Genomic DNA, 15,909 nt, shown 5'->3' with positions numbered 1-15,909 from the left:
AAACATATCCTTATGCTGTATGCTTTACATCTGTCCACTTGCTCCTGCGTGCATGAGGATTAAAAACCGTCTGCTCCCAACACCTTTCCGTTCTAAAGCTAATTTCTTACCACAGTTGTGCTTCTTTATATGTCTAATGTTTTTCAACTGAACTTAGGTGAGCATAAAGCATAACAAATGACCAAATAATGATTTCAACATTGGAGTACTGGCGCTCTAAATGCTAGCCAGGCATTTGAATTCCCATGCACACCTGTAATTAGCATATACACTGCAATTGTAACAAGATCAGATCAGGCAGAGCACATCTAGCAGAAATCCAGCTTGAATCGTGATCAGAATCCTTTATTAGACCGGTATAAACAGTCTGTACAGTGTACAGTAGAGAAAGTAGCTAACTAAGTTCTACAATATAGCAAACGTACCACTTTTACTTTATTTGTTGCATCATTCACTGATTTCTGTGAACCCCAGACATAGCTTGTTTTTTTATAAATTGCCAAAATCCAGTGGTTTGAATTTGTTCATTTATAATGAATTAGTTTTCTTCTTTCTGTAATTCATTTAGCTAGAGGTTAAAAACTGCTGCTATCGATTATATTAGTAATCGAGTATTCTAACGATTATTTCATTGATTAATCGAGTAATCCGATTAGAAGTTCTTTTTCTTTATTAAAGAGCAATACTAAATAAGACAGAGAAAATAAGACCGGTCTCTTAAAATGAACAAGTAATTTGTTCCTTTTTTAGAAAATTGAATTATTAATAAAAAAAATTTTTTTGCTGAATGTGCATACAAGAATATCGAAATCAATTTAGTGCATTTAATTGCCATCAAAATACAAATACAGTGCGTTCAAAAAGTTCCTCAGCATTGGCCGCATAGAGTAAATCAAAGAAAAATATTTGTTTAATTTAACTCTATTATTCTCACTCATGTCTTTATTTATTAAATCTCGCACAGTATCGTGATGTGTTTTTTAAATTTTGTCTACGGAAAAGCTGCTTAATAATTTTTAAATCCGTGTATTTATCGCCAGCTTTAAACATGTGCTCCACTACCTGCTCTACACGGCCACTACCCAGGGACTTTTTGACCGCACTGCATATAAATAAAAATATAAAAATCTATTTCAAATTACTTTAAAAACAGTAACCGTACTGTACCGTGTTTTCTTCAGGTTTTAGCTTGAAATTATCCCAAACTTTGAAAACTTTGTCATGTTCTTTTGCCCGAATCTTTTTCTCACCCCTAGCTGTTTTCTTCCTGCTCCTCCATTACTCATTATGCATATCTTCATATTCATGTTTATGAAAGAGTTGGTCTTTTTTGCACTTATTCTTTTGAATGTTAAAGATTAGAAACATTCTTGGCTATTACTGAATCTGCTGCTTTAGTGGTTATGTAATCTATGGTGTTTGGTAGGTTTGTTTTTCTCCAAAATTCAGAACAATGGTTAGACATGAGGACTTAATCCATACAGCATTGTTTTCATGAGAAAACTTTAAGCAGGGTTTTAGATTTCCCAGAAGGCTGTAGTTCTGTCTGAAATAACTGTGTTGGCTGCTGAGTCATTGCAAATACACTTTCACATTTGCTGTTTCTGATTTTGTCGATTGTGATTGGTCTTAACTGAACTTTCTCCTTCATATCAGTTGAAGAAGATTCGATCTCTGCTGGTCGCAGGGGCAAAAAACTATGACTGTTTTTACCAGCACCTACGCCTGCTGGACGGAGCGTTTAAGCTTTCTGCTAAAGACCTGCGTTCGCAGGTGGTGCGGGAGGCCTGCATCACTGTGGCGTGAGTTGTGAGGTGTTCTCAACCTGTTGGGATCCTGTTTTATTTGTTCACGTAATTAAGGGTTTGGAAATAATGGGCACCATAAGGAAGTCGAAGATGATTATTGTTTAAATGTACTGCACTAGAAAAAGCATGCTTGTAAAGATTAGTTCATTTGCACTAATGTATTTTTTTATTCGGATTTGTCGGCTATGTTTGTTTCAGCACAACTTTTTGTTGTGCGTAATTTTATTTATTTATTTATTTATTTTATTTTTTTTTTGTGTCGATAGCCATCTGTCCACATTGTTGGGGAATAAGTTTGACCATGGAGCAGAGGCCATCGTTCCTGTGTTGTTTAATCTTATCCCCAACTGTGCAAAAGTAATGGCGACCTCTGGCACAGCTGCAATTCGAATCATTATACGGGTGAGGAACCTTCAGCATTAATAAGTGTAAATGTGTTTAAGTGTGTAAGTCCATTTAATATGTAAGGAACTAAACACTGCTCTTATGACATGGCCCATCGTGCATCCCGTTTAGATGTTTTATGCATCTTTTACCACAGAAATGTTTTAAATATTTTGGAGAATGAAATGCATTTAGAATGTTTTATGGTTAAATGTAATTATTTGAAACATGGCAGCTGTTCCCTCATTAGCATCTCTTTTTCACTATATGAAGAGAGAATTCAGCTTGTCAGGTTATTTAGAACCTAGAAATTGTAGGACTTTATTTTGACAGATTTTATGCTTTGTTGGCAGCACACACATGTGCCACGACTGATTCCTCTCATCACAGGAAGCTGCACTTCAAAATCTGTGGCTGTAAGGAGGTAAGACAGCAACAGCACCACTCAAAACCAATCATGAGATAAACATTAATTATGTGCAATTACCTCATTATTAACTCTCTTCCCCTTTAGACGCTGTTATGAGTTTCTGGATCTGCTTTTGCAGGAGTGGCAGACGCACTCTCTTGAGAGGTATGAAGAAAAAAAGCACTTTTTTTTTTAAGATAATGTAGCACTTCTTTATGCTCCTTTTTTCTGTCACAGGCATGCAGCAGTTTTGGTGGACAGCATAAAGAAGGGAATCAGAGATGCTGACTCAGAGGCTCGTGTGGAGGCCAGAAAGTATGGGTAACTTCAATGACTGTAATTGATCCACATTTCCCGAGTTTGGATTAATGTAGAAATATCGATCTGTCACTCAGGGCCTACTGGGGGCTGAGGTCTCATTTCCCTACAGAGGCAGAGTCTCTGTATAACTCGTTAGAACCGTCCTATCAGAAGACGCTTCAGTCATGTCTAAAAAGCTCGGGCAGTGTGGCATCTCTCCCTCAGTCTGATCGCTCCTCCTCCAGCTCGCAGGAGAGCCTCAAGTAAGTATAACAGGACACTTTTTAGTTGATGAACTGTTTGAAATTGTGGATTACTTTTCCAGTAGTTTGAGGAGAATGAGAGCGCAGTTTGTGCTCAAGAACACATTCACATTTGCTTGAATTAATATAGTTATTTTATTTGGGAAATCATTTGGTCAACCAGCAAATATCATCTATAAATGCCTGCTGAATAAGATATTAGAAAAACCATAAAGAATGTACCTTCTGATGATGAAATGAAATTAAAATGTTTTTTTTAAACTAATGATGAATATAAGGTGTGGTATGAGAACATAATTGTATGGATTAACATTTTGCCACGATTGGTAACAAACTGTCTAATATTTTTAATTGTCTTGCACCATCTTTCACTTATGGTTCTTCTATTGGCGTACATTTTGTTTGTCTGTTTTATATTATATTGTTCTATGTTATTAGTCGGTATTTGTAATCAGAAACCAGATAAAGTGCCTGAAGTCATTGGTATCAGACTTCAGGCCTGTGGAAAAGGAAACTGCTGGGATTCTTCTATTCCACTTAATTCTTGCATGTCACCTTTGTTGACCAGTAGCAAAAGATCTGTATCGTCTGATGTTTTGTTTTGTCTTTTTAGTCGGCCGTTGACTTCTAAATGGTCAGCTGCTCCAGGCAGAGGTGAGCGGCGTATGTGTGAATGCAAATTGTCATGTTTCATTCTTTTATTTTTATACAGTTTGTGAGTAAATTATAAGTAATTGTTTTACAGAGGCATGTTTTTGTGTGCTTGTTACAGTTCCAGCCAGCTCTAAGTCATCAGGTTCACCAAGTTCTCTGCAGCGTTCTCGGAGTGATGTGGATGTAAATGCAGCAGCCAGTGCTAAGGCCAGACACGGTGGACAGGCAGGAGCCGGCCGCCTCACTACGGCTTTACCCCCAGGCACTTATGCCTCACTAGGTACCTGCTCAGAACCACTCACAGCCCTTATTAGGACTTACCACATAATTGGAACACTTAAAAGCTCAAATGGCTTTTCAGCTTCCTCAAAAACTCACACTTCTGTCCTTTCTCTCTCTGGGAACATGTTCTTCAGTTTACTCCCTTACTGGGTATTAAGTAGTCTGAAGTATGTCAGATGTCTTCAAAGTTGGGTGTGTGTGTCTTGTCTCTCTAACTGGTTTGCTGTGCTCCTCTCTCTTCTCTGGCTTAAAGATGATGCCACTGATAAGGATGGTAAGATCATGTCGTAGATGTCCTGTCCACCCATCTGCTTCAGCTTATCTGTTCTTCCATTCTTTTTTTTGTGTCTCTCTTTGTGATGTTCTCCTGTTTCACACTTTTGGCATCTATGTGACTCATGTTCTCCTGCTGTTTTGGTGGGCAAATCTTTCCTACCTCCATATACAGTCTGATTACAAGATACACATGCAGGTTAACACACATATGGGTACCGACTATTTCTAACAGAAGACATTGTTTCTAGTTAGACCTGTGTGTTACATTAGTCTGGCAGCTTTCTGGTGCAAATTCATATCATGTACCATGATCTTCCTGTCCTTGTGTTTCTTGTTGTTCTGCAATGTTGCTGCACCCTGCTGGAAAGGGACGGTACTGCAGACTTTAGCCTCAGACTGTAATTGAGACTGTGATTGTGAAATACATTCAGCTTCTTAATCTGGAAGTCCTACATTCATCTTTGCTTTTAATCAACCTAATGCTTTCTGCAGTCTGTCCTCTCAAGCTTGTTGCTAATTGTTCGTTAACCTGTTTCTCTAACCTTGATTTTCCGACTGCCAGCAAAAGACTGACTGTTGATATTAATAACGAATCAATTGCATTATTTTGCATAGTTAATCGTGAATATTCAGTTTTATTTGGTTGGTGAAATCTGACTCAAAATGAAAATTTTTTACAGCTGTTTTAGTGTCCAGTATTAACAATTTCGGAATTCTTAGTGTATTGTTGAAAGCATTTTGATGGAAGTGCTAGAGACCTTTTCCGTGATTTATCACGTGCACTTCACTTTTTAATACCGTCACAAACTATTTATTTATTTTTTCTCTCATTATGACATGCACTAGACCCAAGGTAATTACGGTTATGGCACCCAAGATTTTAGCGTTTATCACATTATTATAACATGAATAAGATCGATATTTATTGCTGATATTTAGACATGCATATTGCAGGTTGCGTGATGTAGGAGTGATTTATAGAGGCTGTAACAAAAATGTAAATGTGTCTGCATTTTCAGGCCGACTGCGTACTAAGCAGCCGTTGTCAACTCCATCAGGATTAAGCAGCAGTCAGGTGGACTCAAGGGCCCGGAGCCGAACAAAGATGGTATCCCAGTCTCAGCGTAAGTGTTGTATAAAAAGAATGCATGCATTAACATGTGCACACATTTGATTTCTCTTTTACATGTAGCTGTCAGTACTCTTATTTATGCTATGTAGCACGTAGGCACACTTTACTGATTACTTACTGAATATGGGTTGCAATTTTTCAGCTATTCTGTCACCCTATTTATCACTGGAAAGAGTCTCATATGTCCACCAGATAATGTTCAACAGCAGTTGCGCTGACATGGTAGTGGGTGCTGTGCTGGTAACAAGCGTCAGCAGTGTAACTGGGGGTCTCTAAGAAACTGTAAACATTTCCGTGCCACTTAAAAGATCCACCTTACTTTTAAGTCTACCTTAAACATTTACAGTTGTATTTTGGTGCTTGTCTCTTGTGCACAGGAGTTATAACTGCTACTTTGAATAAAATGTATTTTATATTGTATTTACACTTTTTTCTTTTTATATGTTTATCATTTTAAATCTCTAGAAAACTTTCCCATAGCACTTTTGCTCCTTGTGCTCCTTTTTGGTTCTTTTAAGCAACTCTCAGCAAACCTCTACAAAAAACACACTCGATCAGTCACTTGCAGTATTTGGTTTTTGAGTTCGATTAGAACCATACAGAGACCCTCTCTCTTAGATGATCTCAGAATGGTGATCACTGGCCACACCAGAAAATCATTCTCACCAGGATTCTGTTTAAACTGTAAAACTCTGTACATGCGAAAGCGTAGGATTTTTTTGAGAAATTCACTTTATCCATCATTTGATTCTGTCACTTAACTGAAATAGCAAAATAACATTGAAATCTCAGTCCAGATTTTGCTTGATGCTAGATCATGTTTTCCAAACCCCATCAACACTGCTCAAATCTGATACACTCATACCAGTGCACCAACCAATACGATGCCATTAAATGTAAAATGCAAAACATTTACTTCGTTAGATTATTTCTTGTAGACATGAAGGTCACAGTCTACATTCAAGTATTTAACATTTAAAGCTATTCTCACAAGTTTACACAACATATATGTGCATCCAGCGTGCATACGCACTCTGTCCAAGAGCACAGTGTGTGTGTCTGTGGACTCATCCTGCTCTCAGGATGTAACACACGGCTCCTTCCAACTGTTTCTGTGCCTCTAGGTTCCGACGATTCTGATTGCACGCCAGGTACCCTCGTCTGACGTGTTGGCGAGTGTGTTAATGTGTGTGAGTGAGTGAGAGTGAGTGTGTGCGCGAGTGTGTATCTGCATGCTGTGTGGTATTCACTTGGGTGTGTGTCGGTGTGAGTCCATTTCTGCCTGCAGGACAATTGAGAGCCAATCACACTCCAGCAAACTCACACATTAATGTGTGTGTGTGAGGCATCATTGACTTAAAGGAAAGCTTTAAAGAATTTAGTATTAAAGGGAATCATAAACCAGTGGAGTAGAGAATCATGTAGGCGAGTGTGTGTTAGGGATTTCATCATCTTTTATCATCATAGGTTTATTTATTAATTTATTTTTATGCCAGCTTCCTGCAGAGCTGTACAGCAGCTTTCAGAATCTGTGCGCACTCCTGACATTGCTCTTTTTATTTCTAGGGTTTTTATTTACTCATAAGCTGTGTTTATTGGACTGGTCAAGCTACCTGCATGTTATTAGCCCATAATGCATTGCATTGTTTTAATGTGCTTCTCCTCCTCCTACATAATGGGCCTCATGGCTCTTTTAATCTCTATGATTTTAACCCATTATTGGCTCAGGATCACAGTCTGCTACACCTGTTGGTGGTAAGAATTTACACATATTTTACCTCTTCCACAAAACCTGCCCCTTTACACCTACCAGTGGGATCCACTCTCTTTATAACTTATGGAGATACATGGACTTTACTCTCCATCCTCACACTAGGTGCTGCACGTACAGTGAACAGCTTCTCTGCTTGGCTTGCTCTGGGTGCCTTAGTGGTGTTTGATAAAAAAAAATCAGCTTGAATCTTCTAACAACTGATTGTATAGAAATAATTTCTGATGGAAATATGTTTGGCTTCACAGAGAAAAGTCTGGAGGAGCTGGGCCATGTTTGTGGATTCATTAGTATTAGAAAACATTTCTGCTATGCACTGGCCCATCTCACTTTTTATGTTTTACACTGTATAAAAAAGTTGTTGTTTTTGTTTCTCTCTCTTATATGTTCGTGCATGTTTGTTTTGTGAGCTCCATCCTAGTCGTGAAAATACTGATATAGAAGACTTTGACTTTCAACAAATTCTGTTGTGACTGTTAGTTTCTCTTTTTGTGCTGTTTATTAGTCCAAGTATTGTGTGGTTGTTCTACATATGCTGTTATTGAACATTCTAAAGGAATATTCCAGTGTTTTTTTTCAACATAATCTCTGCCTAATAATACTTAGATACACAAGGAAAAGAAATAAAACACTAATTGTCCATATTATCAATCTATGCAAAAAAATCACCCAATCTAGTGGCAGCAGCACTGTTCATATATTTATACAGTTACAGGCCAGAAACTTAATGTTTATATCACAAAACAGAATGGGAAAAAAGTAATCTCTGTGACTTTGACTGTCATTGTCAGAATTGCAATTACAAAAACCACAGGGTTATCGCACACAAAATGAACATTCTGCAGGCACTTTTATAGTGAGTGAAGTTTAAGGAGAGTGTCTGGACCATTTCTAGCTTTCATGATGGTTTTACAGTGTCTCCGATAACCACTTTTTACACACATGGTGAGCAGAAAAGCATCTCAGAATGCACAACGTGATGAACCTTGAGTTTGATGTGCTACAGCAGAAGAAGAATTTTATTCTTTCAGCCAAAAACAGGATATTTTGATCCTATGAGGACATCATGACTGGAACCGGACAGTTCAAAGTTCTTTTTTCCAGTCTCCTAAGACCTTCCACTCGCGAACCATCAGATTTTTTGCAAGTTTGATCCCAAATAAAAAGTCGCAAACTATCGAGGTCGATGTGTAAAATGTAGAAACTGAAACAACTGCACCCAAACATTTTTCCCCCATTCTGAGGTTTGATGTGAATATTAACTAAAGCCCATAACTTTCATTTGCATGATTATATCCATTGTGCTGTTGCCTCTTGACTGAGAAAACACGTCTAATAAATAGATCAGGGAGTGGAGAGAGAGAGAGAGAGAGAGAGAGAGAGAGAGAAAGAGAGAAAGAAAGAAAGAAAGAAAGAAAGAAAGAAAGAAAGAAAGAAAGAAAGAAAGAAAGAAAGAAAGAAAAATAAATATATATATGGTGTATAGAGATTAGATTGAAATACTGGAGTTTTCCTTCGATGTAGAAATGTTTTAAGTTACACTCCTGTCTTTTCTCTCTTCAGCGGGCTCTCGCTCTGGCTCTCCGGGTCGTGTGTTGGCCAGCACAGCTTTGAGCACACTCAGTACAGGCGCCCAGCGGGTGAGTGCTGCTCCGGGTTCCCATCGCCGCAGTAGAATTCCACGCAGTCAAGGCTGCAGCCGAGATTCAAGCCCCACCCGTCTGTCCGTGGGTAAGCACCAGACTCTCTGTATCTTTTTCTGTCTGTATGTACACATGTCGTGCCACAAACCAACTCACTTTGGAATTCACTTCTTTTGAATTTTTGATTGCAATCAATAAAAAAAATTTAATCCAGGCTGCTGTTTGTGTAATTTGTACTCCTACAGCGTCAGGGGATTGTGATTTGCCACCTACAAACTGAATCAGTGTTTTTGCTCCTTTTCTTGCTATTTGTTGTTGGGATTTACTGTTGGTTAAGGGGTTGCAGCTTACTCCAAATCATATTCTTACCCATCTTAAAATCTGCTTTTTTGATCAAAGCGCCCTCAAACGTCAGCCACATCTCCAATGGATCAAAAGGAGGTATGCTTTCTGTGCTTCTTTCCTTCATTCATCATAGTACGATAAGCCCCTCCGTCTGTCTCAGCAGTGGTGTTTAGTGGTATTTGTGCTGCTTTGGCGTGCTTGGAGAGACAGGACTTGCTCTCGCATTAACCTGCTGAGCTAATTCATATGGCTGAATCACACAGAAATGTAGATGCAGGTAAAAAGCTGAACTTTACAGTTCACAAGAATCAAATACAGATCAGTTTTAGATCATCCTCTTTATCTATTTAACTTTATAACTTCTTATCCTTTATTCTGTAGAATCTTTGTTTCTCCAATATTTCCTTTTCTGATTTATTGACTGCATGGCTAACACAAGTTTTGGATATACAAACATAATTTAATGTTTTCTTTAATATCCATTTAAATGTAAATATGTACATAATTTCTGTGGGGTTCCTTGAGGTTTTAAATTCAGTCTTTTTATAACGTTTCTCTTTCGCATCGATTTATTATTTTGTGGAGCTTGTTCTTTCTGTCTTATCCTCCCTTGTCCCTTTTACTATTCTTCATAATATTTATGGCTCTATTTGTCTGTTTTTTCTATTCCTGTATGTCTCTTCTTATTTCTGTCCCTGTTCTTGGGGTGGGTCAGCGCGGGGTAGTCGTATACCACGGCCTAGTGTGAGTCAGGGCTGCAGTCGTGAGGCCAGTCGAGAGAGCAGCAGAGACACCAGCCCTGTGCGCTCCTTCACACCGCTTGGTGAGTAGCCACAGCCATTACTGCAAACAGAACCATTCGTATATAGCTGTGGCTCCTACAGGGTAGAGAAGGGGTCTATTTTTTTAATAATAATTACAAACAAGAAATTTAATTGCATTGTCATATCTTTTGTGCATGTGCACACTTCTCTTTTCAAGGCCCCATTGTAGCTTCCAGCATTTGAACTTTGCTTGCTTGACTTCATGTGCTTTTTTAAAATTAAGAACTCATGGCCTATTAAGTTAAACGATGTTTGGTGTCTGAAATTGAAAATGGTGATTTGTTACAGTGAAAGAAATGTGCTTATCATTGAGTATAAACCCATATGTGGTTTGTATGGGTTGGTGAGGGATCATGGTTGTGCAAGCTACCATCGCTTGTTGCTTTTCAATGTTTCCTTTGGTTCATACTGTTCGATTTCATGACGAGGCATTTGGTTTATTTGCACGTCCCACTAGAGGAAAAAGAAACAAAAAAATCCCGGCAACTGTCAGAGCGTTAAGCGTATATTTGATTGGTTATTAATAAAATTAATAACCATTTGGACTACATATAGAATATTGTGTTCTAATGATCTTAACTGTGTTTATGCTGTCGTTTTTTTGTTTTTTTTTTATCATGGATAAAATTATATGTGACAACTTTTTGTGAGTTTTTGTCCAGACATCGAAATGGAGAAATTAGTTTGTGCCCATCATTCACAAAAGAAAACATGGATACAAACAAACTGTAGCTGTATTTGTTTTCCTCTGAAAGTCAAGTGTGTATTGGAAATTAAAATAATATGCCGTTTTTTTCTCTTTAAATGTATTTTTATAAGACTGAATATGCTGGTGCCGTTATCTAAACATTATAAAATTGTGGAATGACGCATAAGTGAAGATGACTGACAGTCCACTCGCTGTGAAAATGTCCTGTAGAGTAGAATAGAGAAACTGGTCATACAAGCAGAACTGGACTTTAACCTTTGAGTCTAAAAATGTGGGTCACAAAGTTGGTGTTTGGTGAAGATTCAGTCACCTGGGGTTTTTGTGGTGGGCGCTAACACTGATTTGGTTATGCGTGTTGTGTGTATGTGTGTGTTACAGCGTCACGACACTACTCTCGCTCTACTGGTGCTCTTCATGCCTCAGATGCCTTTGGGGCAGCAGGTGAACTATGAACCACAGCCTGCCCCGACCTTATTTAAAAGCAAAATATATATATTCGTGTTTTGCTCGTTTGTTCATCCCAGTCATGCTTTTTTCAGTTCTGCCACTATTGGATTGCATGCTTTATGTTTAGCATCCATAACAAATGTGTTTCTGCATCTCAAAAATTGTGACTATTTCCTTCAGCAAACAGCCACAAATGTTGGAACTAACACAAGTGATCAAATTCTGATCTTCAGTGAATTTAAGAGTTAAAGGGGCACTTGAATTTTTACAGCCCTCTGCTGTCTGAAGTTATATGATGATAACAGGTCTCGGAACTCTCTTTAAACCATTTTTATACACTGCATTTATGTGGCAGATCTTCGAAGAAAGCGAAGGACCTTTAGAAAGAGCAAAGAAGTATCTTTGTTTTTTACATTTGAAGCTTTTTGCTGTCAGTTCAATTAGATTTAATTAGTCCAACATATTTTTCTAAATGGTCATTATCAGTGATTTGTCCTGCATTCTAACCCTCATTGTTGTGTGTTCTTACTTATTAATTTATTTTTTTGTATTTCATTGGTGGAACTTTTTTCTGGAACCATGTGTCGAAATTGGTTTTATGTTGTGAAATTGGTTTATTTTTTCCTTCCTGTGATGTCTGTGTTCATATGTAATGGTATTTCTTGTTATAACAAGTGCCATGTGTGATTTTAGGTTCAGGTCTGGGGATCTCTCAGTCCAGTCGTCTCTCTTCCTCTGTCAGTGCCATGAGAGTGTTAAATACAGGGTCGGACGTAGAGGAGGCCCTCGCTGATGCACTGGTATACACGCATACATTTACACAAATGGACATGATTTTTGTACTCACCCTTTTTTTATGATTCTGTGCTTAACTTTTTGCTAACCATCATATAACAACTGATTCTGTTAACGCTGCCAGCTGTTAGGGGATATGCGGAGCAAGGTCAGTCTTTCAGCCTGCTTTCCAATCTGTTGCATATCACTGTAAAGGTCACTGGCTGTTTAACTCCAAGTCTTCAACACAAGTCTTTCCAAAACGCTACTACACATTATTTATTTTCTATCTTTCTAAGCAGAAGAAACCAGCCCGGCGGAGGTATGAGACCTACGGCATGTATTCTGATGATGACGCCAACAGTGATGCATCGAGTGCATGCTCGGAACGTTCATACAGTTCACGCAACGGCAGTATTCCTACGTATATGCGTCAGGCCGAAGATGTGGCCGAAGTGCTTAACCGCTGTGCCTCAGCCAATTGGTCTGAGAGGAAGGAGGGTCTGATCGGATTACAGTCAATGTTGAAGAGCCAGCGTGCTCTCAGGTACTGCACATATACCTAGACACTACACTCGAAGATTGTTTGAATTGAATTAGTTCCTCAGCCCCATTTCCACGACCCTGTTTAGTGGGATGCAACAAAGTTGAAATTTATGAATTGGGAGAGTGTTCTAGTTTTTTTTTTTTGTGTGTATGCCTCTGTGTATGCCTGTGTATGTGTATGCAACATGGGTCCAAACAACACAAGTCATTTGCCATTTGTGAGATCCTTCAAATTTTAACATGAATTCTTTTTGATTTTTCACAGCCGGGTTGAACTTAAGAGGTTGTGTGAGATATTTACCAGGATGTTTGCTGACCCACACAGCAAGGTACCGCCGGCACGCCTCTTCTAGCTTGGCGCTTTTACCCCCACGCACACACATACCCATGCATGAAACCAGTTCGAATAAAATATCGGATTCTGCCTCACCTACAGCCTTTAACTCTGACATACACAAGTACATACGCAACAGCACTCTGGACAGAGGCATGCGCTCTGAACACTAATTCTCGTGGTGAGGCCACTGGCTAACTGCATGGTTTGTAGGGTCTGGGTGGATTTTTCCGCTGCTCATGACAAGTTAGAACGCTCGCTTTACTCCTTCACTGCAACTTGCTACCTATTCAGACAGGATCTGTTTTTCTTCGCATGCTTGCACACAATTAAGTCGTAACTGAACTATTTCCATAGCATCAAAACCTAATGTCTAGGTAGACAAGCGAATCGAGAATTAAAGTAAGGATTTAAAAAGGAAACCGTTACGAGTCCCTGCACCTTATTCTTGAAGTTCTTTGAAGGATTTTGGCCCACGCGCAGTGGTTTTACTGTAATATTTTAAGTCTGAAGACAAAATATACCGCCATACACACGGACACAATTGAAAAGACTAACACGCTCGATCACTTATTTGGCGTTTGAGTTGGTTTCTTACTCACCTCCAAACTGTGGAGATTTTTTTGAGCTTGTTTGGACTCTGTCCTTGCTCTCGGTGGCTGGGCCATTGCCCAAGCTCTGAAAGTCTGATTGATGGCCTTCGGGTCCAACACTTTTTTTGATTTGCAGCGTGAGTCCAGAGGCTTCGGCACGGCAGAATCCGGTATCAGTTCCGCCTCCTTTAAGGTACAATACACATTCATCTACATTCACATGCCTGAACTTCAGGGGTCTGGAAAACTGGAGCCCCCTTCCTATAATGTGCTTGGAGTACAAAATCCTCTGGCACAAATACTTCTACCCTTTCCTTTCATCTCTTCCACATTCTTTTTCTTCTATTCTAACTTCTTCCTTATTCAGATTCTTTATTTTGCAGGGAAAAGCACTTGAATTGCTGGTTGATTTCATAATTGTTCATTCAAAAGACCAAAAGACCAAAAGACAATTTTCTTTCTTCCAGAAATCATTCATTAATGCATACAAAGTTGTGTAAAAGGAAACTCACTAGATTTGTTTGTTGTTGTTTTTTTCTTTCTCTTCATGCCTTTGCCTGGGGTGGAACTGTAGAGAGTAAGTTCAGAAGATTTTTTTTCAATGGCCAATCATATCTAAGCCTGCTTAAATTTGTGTGTGCTTGTGGCTGCTTTTCTAATGAATGTGGTGCCTACTTGGTAGAATTATAATCTTAACTGATTTGAAAATGTTTTTGGGTTTCAGTGCTAATGGTAAAACTAATACACTAATCAGTAAGAGAGTGTGTTGATATTTGGAGGGATGTTTAACAAAAGAAATCAGAAATATGTCATAAATGTCTTTTGCCTTTTAAAATGCTTTTATTTTTGTGACAAACAATTGGTGATTGTGCTGAGCACTGGCATGTTTCTCTTGATAACTAATAGTACAAAACTTCTAAAACTACTGATTACATTTTTATCTAAAAAATAATAATAATAATTTGAACTATTGATAAAAATTTTAAACTAGTTTACTAAAAAAAACTCTAGGATTTACACTGGCTAACGGGGATGCATTGATTCCAATTTATTAATGATAATTATAAACTTAATTTGAGTAACCGAGGCTCTCTACAAGCTTCTGTTGCGAAATTTTGGAAAATTCAGAAGATTACTAGCTTTGGCTTTAAATCGTGAGTTATGAACCCATGCACATGACGCTTTTGTGCGTTATTCAAAGATGTCACAATATGACTGAATACAGTGTATCCTGATCATGTCTAGGCATCCCTATAAGCCATACATTTTTGACCATAGTGAAAGGCCATTTTTCGGCTAAAGCTCATTGAGTTCATGTGCATGTGTGTTTTGTAGGTGTTCAGCATGTTCTTGGAGACACTGGTGGACTTCATAATGGTTCATAAGGCAGATCTGCAGGACTGGCTGTTTGTGCTGCTTACACAGCTCCTGAAAAAGATGGGCGCGGACCTTCTCGGCTCTGTACAGTCCAAAGTGCAGAAAGCCCTTGATGTCACAAGGTTTTTAAAATAAGCATTTCTACTTTTACATTTTGAAACATTTCCAGAAGTAACATTTCTCATGTAACAGTAAACCTCTGTTTCTCTAGGGAGTCTTTTCCTAATGATCTGCAGTTTACAATTCTCATGAGATTCACCGTAGACCAGACGCAGACACCCAACTTAAAGGTAATTGCTGCTTCTGGGTGCGGCTGTGCGTCATCATGGCTTGGTTATGTTCTGAGTCATGCCTACTTTAAATGCCATATATTATTTTAGATGGCTTCGGTTCAGGTGTTTGTCAGGTTTTTCTGGCCACTTGTATGAGCTCTATGAGGTGGATGTAACTTTCATCAACTCTAATGCCAACTAAAAGGTCACTGCTTGACAAAAGATTACACCCCAGTTTCATTTCCCTCACACACATTTACTACATCACTATACCATTTGCCCCACTCCTTTATGTGCCCCCTTCTTTCCTTCAGCCTTCCTTCTGCATCTTGGCTTTTTCCTTACTGGCACTTATCTCCTTATCCCACTCCTCATAGCTTTTCCTTCCACGTCTCTCCCCTTCTGTATTGGTCTTTTCGTCATTGATATGCTTTCCTCTCTCTTTCTGAAGCCGGGGAAAAGGCGATGTTGCCAATACGGGGGCAGGGCTATAGAATTGCTTCCCGTCAGAAAGCGGCGACACGCTTGCACACTACAGGATCATATCCAAGTGTGGAACGAAGCTCTTCAGGTCAGTGAGACTCGGGAAGCAATCCTATAGCTCACTGGCTCCTAACAGGGTAACACATCCCCCAAGCCCCCCCCATCAACCTCAAAGCTGTTAAATTTGTTCCTAAGTTGATCAGAGTTGCTAATCTAATTGAAGTGGAGCCTTTGCGAGTTTCCGAAACTTACTTAATTGAGTCTTTGATGGAGATCATTGCTA

General features: G+C 38.9%; 1 protein-coding gene across 50 annotated transcripts in view; it reads left to right on the top strand.

The window, feature by feature from the left end:
• Positions 1-15,909, top strand: part of clasp2 (cytoplasmic linker associated protein 2) — a 43,254-nt gene that overhangs the window by 21,636 nt on the left and 5,709 nt on the right. For 5 of the 50 annotated variants that reach the window (XM_083523983.1, XM_083523980.1, XM_083524007.1 and 2 more), the window contains 22 exons: positions 1,657-1,802; positions 2,075-2,210; positions 2,546-2,616; positions 2,707-2,766; positions 2,839-2,916; positions 2,997-3,164; positions 3,778-3,818; positions 3,937-4,098; positions 4,354-4,374; positions 5,396-5,500; positions 6,633-6,659; positions 7,237-7,263; positions 8,843-9,010; positions 9,322-9,363; positions 9,983-10,090; positions 11,179-11,241; positions 11,941-12,047; positions 12,167-12,190; positions 12,324-12,568; positions 12,833-12,896; positions 14,830-14,993; positions 15,083-15,161. In XM_083523983.1, the coding sequence (XP_083380109.1) occupies positions 1,657-1,802; positions 2,075-2,210; positions 2,546-2,616; positions 2,707-2,766; positions 2,839-2,916; positions 2,997-3,164; positions 3,778-3,818; positions 3,937-4,098; positions 4,354-4,374; positions 5,396-5,500; positions 6,633-6,659; positions 7,237-7,263; positions 8,843-9,010; positions 9,322-9,363; positions 9,983-10,090; positions 11,179-11,241; positions 11,941-12,047; positions 12,167-12,190; positions 12,324-12,568; positions 12,833-12,896; positions 14,830-14,993; positions 15,083-15,161 (2,106 nt within the window). Of the gene's footprint in view, positions 1-1,656; positions 1,803-2,074; positions 2,211-2,545; positions 2,617-2,706; positions 2,767-2,838; positions 2,917-2,996; positions 3,165-3,777; positions 3,819-3,936; positions 4,099-4,353; positions 4,375-5,395; positions 5,501-6,632; positions 6,660-7,236; positions 7,264-8,842; positions 9,011-9,321; positions 9,364-9,982; positions 10,091-11,178; positions 11,242-11,940; positions 12,048-12,166; positions 12,191-12,320; positions 12,569-12,832; positions 12,897-13,630; positions 13,688-14,829; positions 14,994-15,082; positions 15,162-15,909 lie in introns of all 50 variants that reach the window. The other 45 variants (XM_083523982.1, XM_083523969.1, XM_083524006.1 and 42 more) reach the window with 35 other exon arrangements.

The sequence above is a fragment of the Silurus aristotelis genome (genome assembly GCF_946808225.1).
Source record: "Silurus aristotelis genome assembly, chromosome: 21".
Classification (NCBI taxonomy): Eukaryota; Metazoa; Chordata; class Actinopteri; order Siluriformes; family Siluridae; genus Silurus; species Silurus aristotelis.
This window is presented reverse-complemented; position numbering and strand designations above follow the sequence as displayed.